Source organism: Charadrius vociferus, unplaced genomic scaffold (assembly GCF_000708025.1).
Source record: "Charadrius vociferus isolate BGI_N301 unplaced genomic scaffold, ASM70802v2 scaffold365, whole genome shotgun sequence".
NCBI lineage: Eukaryota > Metazoa > Chordata > Aves > Charadriiformes > Charadriidae > Charadrius > Charadrius vociferus.
Genome location: NW_009648559.1, coordinates 147,577 through 156,747, shown reverse-complemented (window position 1 = coordinate 156,747; position 9,171 = coordinate 147,577). Strand labels below are relative to the sequence as shown.

General features: G+C 48.5%; 1 protein-coding gene across 1 annotated transcript in view; it reads right to left on the bottom strand.

Annotated features, from left to right (window-relative positions):
• Positions 1 to 1,737: 1,737 nt before the first annotated feature.
• WDR93 (WD repeat domain 93) overlaps positions 1,738 to 9,171 on the bottom strand; it is a 10,897-nt gene continuing 3,463 nt past the window's right edge. Inside the window, 11 exon segments of the mRNA XM_009886151.1 lie at positions 1,738 to 1,855; positions 1,975 to 1,992; positions 3,022 to 3,202; positions 3,332 to 3,488; positions 4,220 to 4,280; positions 4,968 to 5,184; positions 5,722 to 5,853; positions 6,161 to 6,247; positions 6,690 to 6,760; positions 6,967 to 7,150; positions 7,809 to 7,896. Coding sequence (XP_009884453.1) covers positions 1,738 to 1,855; positions 1,975 to 1,992; positions 3,022 to 3,202; positions 3,332 to 3,488; positions 4,220 to 4,280; positions 4,968 to 5,184; positions 5,722 to 5,853; positions 6,161 to 6,247; positions 6,690 to 6,760; positions 6,967 to 7,150; positions 7,809 to 7,896 — 1,314 coding nt within the window.

Genomic DNA, 9,171 nt, shown 5'->3' with positions numbered 1-9,171 from the left:
CAAAGGTAGCAAATAGGAAGGTTTAATTCAAATAACTTGCCCTTCTCCAGAGCAAAACCAGGCATCTGAAACTGTGAAATGAGTGGAATGCTTCCCCCCTGTCCTACCTCCACAGGAGAATGGTTGACTTTATTTCCAGAGGATGAGCTGAGACTTCTCATCAAAACTCAATCCAAACTAAGACAAGTCACTATGAAAAACTGAAACGGGATCATGGTGTGGGAGCGTCTACATAGCTCATCTGGAGCTGAATCCCTGGCACCCTGCATTGGTGCTTTGCTGAACCTTCAAGGGAGTCATTAGAGGGAGACCTGGAAAAAGTACAGCTCACTCATGCACACAGATTGGAGTGGTTTCTGGCAGATTTGCCAGATTCTTTGTGGATTAGGCAGTCATCTTGGAAGCACAATAAGTTGTAAAAAGACTGAAGCTTTCTCATGGCTTTTATGTTTAAGAAAGCATATGTTCGCTATGCTCGAGAATGGATGGTTTGGGTCACCTCCCCTAAAGCCCCTCAGGTTCCAGAGGGCCCCTGACTGCCTGAAGAGCAACAAAGATGCCCAGTGCAAAATGCAGGTAGGCAGTCAGCTCCTGGCTGAGCAATCAAACTCTGCAGCTAACGTCTAGACGCTGCCAGTCTCAGACAACAGGCCTGAAAATACTGACTAGTGAAAGTCTGACCAGAGACCCTGCATAGTTTTTTGCCCCTTCTGTCAAGGGGCAAATCTCTTAACAATACAATTCTGGATTAAGAAACAAATACAGAGGTGCTTGGCCTTGCATTGCTCCTGCTAGTTCTTTGCCCTGTATTGACTGTAGGAGGGATGCTTCAGCTTTTTATGGCCTTTGACCAACATGCTGGCCATGCTCCTGGCCTGTCTTTGGCTCAACACAGCCCTGACTTCTCCGAACCCCCAGCTTCTGTCCTGCTCCTCACTGACATCAATTCTTGGCTCTAACACCAGTTCTAGCCTGACCTTAACCCAGAGAGCTTGTCTGCACATTTCCAGACTGCAATTCCTAAGCAGTCTTATCCCAAAGCTGCCTGCTTTGAAGTCAAAAGAAACAACTAGGCTGCGGAACAGCCTAGGTGAGGCTCAACACACTCTGCAGTGTCACTGCTGCCTGGCTCTGCCTGTAGTCTGGGGGATGCCACCTTCATGGCTGATTTGCTGCCTCTTGCTAAGCACAAGGATGCTGCTGTTGGCCCATCTGGGTCAGAGCAGAAGATAAGACACACTGGTAAGCCCCAGCAACAGAAGGACAGAACATCAGAGCCTGACAAAACGCCAGTCCTGCAAAGAGTAAGAGACATTTACTGGACAAAAGGCTTTATTAAGGAGGGACATTGTAACATACCATATTGCTCTGACGCTCCGGGTCTCTAAGAGGACTCAGAGATCCAGCACAAATATATAGCTGAATAACACGTGTTGGGCTTGCCACCTCAGTGAGAGGCCTTTCTTCCCCCAAGACTCTTCCATCAGCAGTGTTTGTCTGTGATGAGGAGGGGTTGAACCCTGCTGGGACAGGCTGAGGGTTAGGTAAGGAGAGAGGCAGGGCACCGACCTTGCGGCTGAGCAATGGCAGGCAAGCAGCTATTTCGGATGACGAATTGCCCCAGGCTGGAAAGCAGCAGGATGGATTTGAATAGAGTTGCTGTCAAAACACCAGTCTGGATCATGGGTCCGCAGGATTGTGATAGTGCAGATCCTGGCCCTCAGGATGCAAGGCTGACTACGGCTTCTTCTGTCCCTTCACTTTCTGTCTCTCCTTGTCCATGGCAGCTGCTTGTGCCTGCAGCTGACACCAGTACTCAGGCAACTGCTCCCCAAGTCCCAGCAGGCTCTGCTGCCTAACGAGGGAAGAAAAGGGCAGTTAAAATAGTCCCTGCCATTACCCCAGTGCTCTGACAACCCTAGCCTGGTTCCTCCAAGGGTCCCTGGGGTTCACTACAAATTAAGCAGTTCAGACTTCTCGAGTCAAAAAAACCTCAGTGATTCCCTCATGCCACTCAGCACTCAAGTTTACTGCTCTTGACAGCAATGACCTCCATATTTCTCTTTGCCTGTTAGCCCCTGTAGACACACATCTCACTGCTCTGCTCTAGCTTGAGCACTCAGTACCCAAGGAGCAAGGTATCCCTGGAGGTGACATCTCCCCAATTTTTCTGGTATAAGGCAGACAAGAGTCTCCTCTCTGGCTTTATGAGAAGGAGGGACAGAACTGATGGCTGGTAGCATAGGATGAAACTTTTCTGCACTTAACTAGCCAGACAACACCACAGGATTCACCCCGTAGACAAGGAATTAGGGAAGGCTACCAGGTGCTGTAAGGCCATACCTGCACCCACCTGTTCCATTTCAAATTGGAGAATTAAGGCATAGTCAAAAAAACAGAGTATCATTGACGCGGATCTGGCTCCAAGTTCCCAAAAGAAGTAACTCAAGGAAAAGGTCACCCAATAAGAGATGTCACATTGCCATCTAGTGACGGCATGAACTCAATGCATCAGCTAAGCTCTGCAGCCTCGGCCTGAGGATGCTGGGGACCTTCTTAAAGGGGGAAACCTCCAACACAAATATGTTTAAACACCAAATGAACCTAAGAATGGAGAGGAGGAGCAACGTACAAAGAGATCCCAGCTCTGCCTGGCTATGGGGTCAAAATGAAGAGGTAAACACCTAAGTGAGGATTATATTCCCTGACAAGCTTGCACAACCTACGTTGCACAAAAGCACATTAGAACTAGCAAACCCTCTCTACCTGGAGCGACAAGCCTGCCCCAGGCATCCTGACTTACAGCTGTTATGTTCTTCTAGGAAGGACAGAAGGGAGAGGAGGAAGGGTTCTGGGTGGCTGTCAGGAATTCAGCTACCTGAAGCTTACCCAGACATAAATCTGCCACAGTGCACAGAAGAACCCAGAAGCTCCAGGGTGAGACCTTGCATGGACCTGAGCAATACCACAGCTTACAATAATGCAGGTGCACTTACCTATCAGGCGGAAGGAGAACCTTACCTATCATGTAAGAAAATGTTACATCTCTCAATCCATGGCAGGTTCTGCAAGGATTTGACAGGCAAATCTGGTTCCTTTGGGAAAGCTTCCTTCAGTGGGTAGGAGTTGAAGTCAAAAATGAAGATGGTACTGTGATTGGCTCTGCTCTGTGCCAATGCATCTGCCTGCTGCTGCTTATCTCCTAGACAGAAACAAGAACAGTGGGCTATTGCATCAGGAGTCATCCAATAAGAACAACTACCAAGGATCAGCGCACAGCTGAATGTACCCAGTGATCATGCAACTAAGACAACTCCAAGGGGCTACCCACCTCGAAGCAGCAGGCACCAATTCACACTATCCACTGTGAACACGGGCTGCCAGGGAGATGCTACAGCATGAGAAGGTGGAGTACTGAAGCAGTAAACAATCTGTGATGTGGCTGTGTTCATCAGGGACACTGTGCCATCCCAGGAGAAGACCAGGGCCTGAAACAGCAAGTTGACACTTAGAAACACATGCAAGAGAGGTGAAAAAGTATTTCCTGGAAAGGACATGGAATGACATTTAGCACTTCACGTCCCCAACCACGATGCTGTTTTCTTTGACTGCCCAATAGTCACAGGGCCACAGCAGATCAAGAACAAGCTGTGTAGCGAATTTGGACTGGAATTGCTACTGGCTGAGGTTGGGAAGGGGCAGCAGTGCAGGTTAGAGCTGAACTAGATCCAGCCTTCTGCATGGCTGGGTCTGGCCAACTGCTTTTCGTCTTTTTCTCCCCGCACCTGAAAACTTTCTGAGGCCACCTGAAAGGTCTGGCTGGATTTGTGCTTGCAACTTCTCCTTACCACGGTGCCCTCTCATATCTGACTCTGATGCCTGAAGCTTCGTGCCTGAACCCTCTCACCTTTGCAGATGGACCTGTCCATGTGCAAAGGGCCTCCAGAGCCTCCCACCTCAGTGGTCATTAGAGGACATGGGTACAAGGGGATACCGAGTAAGATCATAGAAAAGGAATCCTTTGGGAGTTACCAGCTACATACAGACCTGCAACAAAATAGTTGGAGGCTGAGAAAGAATGTGAAGGCAGTACCATATCTGATTGTCTTGTTCTTTATCTTCTAGGCACCCAGTTACAGCCATTACTGGAAACAGGATCCTAGGCCAGATGGACCTGTGTTCTCACCCAGTTCTTAAGAGAGCTGTCAGTAATACTCACTGCACTGGGGAATGCCAGGACAGGCACCACGGCGCTGACAGCAAGATTTGGATCTTCAGGCCTGTAAAACAGACTCGGGCTTATGCCACTGTTTCACATACCTAGCACATACTGAGACACTGTGACAATGACAATGGCGGTTTGTGGCACACAGGCTGGCACAAAGTTCCATCCAAGCCCCTTCCCTATGGAAACAAAGCCTGCCTTCTCCTGGGCAGGAACTCCTTCCCTGTGCATACCTGCCTAGGAACTACATTGGAGATACAAATCCCCTGCCTGCCATGGAGGCATGAAACCATAGCCTATAGAGCAGCAGCTTCCCCAAAGCTGACCCTTCTCAAACTAAGGGGAGAATTGAACATAAAATTGATAGAAAGATGGCAAGAGATGTTTATTCTGGTTTCTAAGGGGAAGTGATTCTGGCAAGGGCAGAAGAGAGAAGAAAAAGTTCCCCTGGGTACCTGGCAGTAACCCAGGTAGTTGAACACCAGCCCTGGAGCAGTGCTATAAGCACTTGTGTTCCAGTGCATAGAATAACCCAGAAACACCCCTAATTCTGGCATAACCATTGGATTTTAGCACTGGAACTGACTCCTAGCAAAACCACACTTGCTACGGACAGCAGCATAGCAGAGCTATCTGGGTAAAAGCAGCAGAAAGTTCTCTACTCCACAGAAATGTGGGGCTTTCTGCCACTATACCACACAGTTGCTTTGGCTGGAGTGGGGTCTATCAGAGTCTACCTCACCTGTCTGCCAGGAGCGTGATGTTGGAGTTCCCAGCCCTAGGTGCTTTCACCAAATAGAAAGAGCTGTCTGTACACAACACTAGAAGCTGCACGATGGGACAGGCAGGATCTGTACCAGGGCAAGGTGTCTCAACGCTGGCAGCTGCAGAACTCCGCAGGAAGTGGATACTACGGATGAAACGTTCCTCTAGAATGGCAGTCACAGACAGTGGGTATCCTGGGGAAGCAGGGAAAAAAAAAATCCACAGCAGTTTAGGAAGCAAAAGGACTGGCAATTTATCCAAGGAATGCTTAGCTTGGACTCTGGCCTGCTCAGGGGCAGCAGCCACCAGAACAATCCTGATGGCAGAAGAAGATTCTTCTGCCAGGAGAATCCCTGCATCATGACAGGATGACACTAGCACTCATGGCAGCCTGGACTGTGATGACACAACAGCCTCAAAGATGACCTGAGGGTGCAGTGGCAAGGCAGTCACTGTCTCGTAGCCTCAGGGCAAGACAGGTATCAGTCCTCGCTGCAGCAGTCCACAGCCCCTGCATTGCTGTGGATGGGAACAGTTCTGTCAGGGCTAAGGCCTGTGTTGGCAACTTCTGGCCAAGCATCCCATGAAGAAGTCAGTCCAAACTATTTTCAGATTTGCTTGTAAACTCGCTGCCAGTCTCCTGTTCATACCAAGCCAGAGCCTCAAATTCCTAGGGAAGGGAGCAATTTATCTACTGTGATCCAATACACAGTCCCAAAGGGCAAGCTCACCTAGGTGTTTATCCCAAACAGTTATTGTTGCATCTTCACATGCCAATGCCAGGTATCTGGAGCAGGAGCTGACAGCAGAGCATGCAATTGGAGCTGCACATGGCCACACAACATCAGGTTTTGGATCAGAATCTAAACAGAAGGACAGGAAGAGAGAGAACTATAAGAAGGTGCAGAGCATTCTCTCTCATGGTACCAGCTTTCCAATAAAACACACACCATTCTGGGGTCTCCTGCCAGAGTGGCTTCACTCAAAATACTGCCAGCCTGTGCAACGTGGAGCCCTACGATCCAGCCTAACCTACAAGATATGGGGCAGCTCTCCTCCCCATTCCTCATTTCCCTGAATCATGAAGATCTGACTGAATGACAGCCACTAGCTACTGAATACCTCCACTCCCCACAGAGTGCTCTGCTAGAGAAAGCAAGACTTTCTTACCCACTTTCTCCTTCACTGGACGGTTAAGTAAGTAGAAGCAGAGATTGTGGCTTCCATCCCAGTGCACACTGATGCCAGCTGGAACATCTGGTACAGAGAAGGGGACAATAAAAGAGAGGAGGAGATCGGAGACAAAGAAAGGAACAATCCAGGACACAAAATACCATTAGAAAGCTCTCATTCATTAGAGTTCTCATGGTTTCCATGATGGGACTTATAGAAACTGCTCACACAGAAACTAAACCACAACAAAGTCTCCCCTTGTCTGTTATTTTTATCTTGTCTGTGTGGCCCGTCATCTTTTTTGGTGTTTTGGGTGGGTTTTTTTAACTATGGAGCTAAGTTAGTTCAACTCCGTGCCAGGGACTGACTTGTAAGTCTTAGGGCTGACATTTTTATCCAGGCTTATGTCTTTGGAGATGGAATTTATATAGTGAATCCGAGCCAGAGCCATTGAGCTGTAACTGGAGCTCAATATCATGTAACAACGTGCTTCATAGGCTAACAGCTTTTTGCCCATTTGGATTACCTGGCTGTACTTTCATTTCAGGTCCCACCTGTAGGATGCGGCTAGGCAGGAGAAAATGAAAAGTAGCATGTCTGAAAAAAAGGAATTAAGAAATATATGTAAAAGAAAGGCCTTGATAAGTAGGCAGCACTGCAACAAGACCTGGAATGGCTCTAGCCCCCTGCCCTGAAGCCTTGGGATGAAGGAAGCAAAGCTAAGACAGACTTCCATCAACACCTGAAAAGTGCCCTGTGTTGAAGCCTCATGGACTGAAATCCTGGTTGGTGCTCCCACTCACCTGGGGATCTCCTCCTTGCCCTCTCTCTCACCCTCAGCCTCCAGATACTCCCGATAAGTGCTGCAGAAGATTGCTTCCTGTTTCTCCCACTGGGAGTCTTTGATTAGGTGATTGTACCCCAAGCCAAGCATGCTGCCATCATCCACTTTCTTCAAGGCATCCAAAGGGCTTTTAAAACTACTGCCTGCATTGAGAACACAAAGGGAAAAGGCACAGCCTTGGAGGAGCTGACACCACGGAGCAGACACCACGAAGTGCTCAGAGGCACTTTGACCATCCCTTCTTCAGAGTCACATCATCTTGAAGAGGGACACACTACATCTTACTGGCAGAAGTATTTCAACATTAAAAATATATTCTGTGGGAATTTCCATATCATTAGCCCATTTTCCAGCATTTGAAGGCAGGGACTAGGGCAAGTAACCTGTGGACCCTGTTCACCTTGCCTTTCTGTGACATTTTACCTGGCAGTGTCCCAACTCCCACCCTATTCTCAGCATTTGCCTATGAATCCAGAACTCAGAGTGGTGAACCAGGGGTGCTGTCAGGTTGCTAGGATCTAGGAAACAGCCTCCTCCTTCTCTGGTGACAATGAAGCCAAGGGTACATGACACCCACATTGAGACACACTGAAGTATTTTGTGCTAACAAAGGCGACATGCGAGATGGTCGGGTAAGAAGCAACTCCCACTACAGGATTACATGTACCTACAAAGACAGGTCAGGAGGGGACCAGGGAGCATGTTACTTAAATTTTCTGACCTGTTCTGTAGTCATAAGGGCCATGATTCCTTTGCCACCTGAAGGAGGCTGCAGGTTGCAAGTACAGAATCAGTCCTGACCTGTAATGGGTTTGGGTGGCTTCACTTGCAGCAGCAGCACTGGGAGACTAAGCTTTGCATCAGCTTTGTTTGCAGACACAGGAGACTCCTACAACAGAAAAACGTCAACCTGAGAACTGTGTTGTGCCCTATGCAGCTACGTTTTCACTTGTTCATGGGAATCAAATGATTCCTAATGTAAGAATATGCAAAGCTTGGCTGACACTGCCTAGCAGATACTGGTTTTAGACTTATTCTTCAGGACAAAACACAGAAGCCTGTGTTTTCTACACTACTTTCTCAACAACATTACAAACGATGTCCTGTCCAGACACCTCTTGTCTTTGTGCCCTATATAACCTCCACTTCTGATCTTAGTAATCTCTCTAAATTACTGCTGTTACAGCACAGGCCTGGGTGGGGCACAGCAAGGCTCAGAAGAAAAGAAAAGGAAAAAAAGAAGCAGGACTAAAGGTTACAGCCTGCTGCTGAGTACAAGAACCAGATTTTACTTCAGAGACCCCAGGACTGGAGGAGGTCACATATGTGCTTGGCTAGGAATGGAAAATCCAAACAGGGGACTAGCACTGGTGTGTCCCCACCACCCCCCCCACACCCCAAATGCATTGACACTTGGCTAAATAGAAAAGACCTGGCTAAATAATCAACCATGTCTGAGAAGGAAGAGACAGGAACTTGGGTAGTTTACACGGAATCAGCAAAGAGGGAATGGCTGGGTGTATGCCTTTAGTTTGGCCAAGTTAAGGGGGATGTTTGCCCTGATGACAGGGCTGAGAAGCAGCTCCCTCTTAAATGGCCAGGAAAGTCTCTGCTGAAGGAGAAGGGAAGCGTTATGAGGCAGATATCACAGAGGTTTAGCTGGAGGTGCTGGGCAGAAGGTGCCTGTGTGTTGAGAGGTGAAATCTAGCAGGGTGAAAGCGATGCAGGAGAGGGTTAAGCACTGACTCAACATTTAAAATTCCCCATAACAGCTCAGAACATTCATTGAGGCCAGTTACGATCTCTGCAGAACCGTCTCCATGCAGCTCCAGATTGAGGCCAGTTACGATCTCTGCAGAACCTCCATGCAGCTCCAGACTTTTCTGCCAAAGAACCAGAGGTGGCAGTGGTTAGTGCAAACAGATAGAGACCCTGCCCTGCTCAAGTGTGTTTGGCCATGACCCCATCAGACTCTTCTTGAAGGTAGCCTAAAACACAAGCCCTCGTTCAGGACCAGACTCCCGAGTGGGGACATCAGGCCTGATTCCCACCCATTCACCTTCCCCCAGTAACATTAGGGAGAAGACCTGCGGGAATACCCTTATATAGGGCCTCCTCAGATGGGGCAATACTGCTGGGAAAGGAGCTGCCAGTTTCAGGGAGG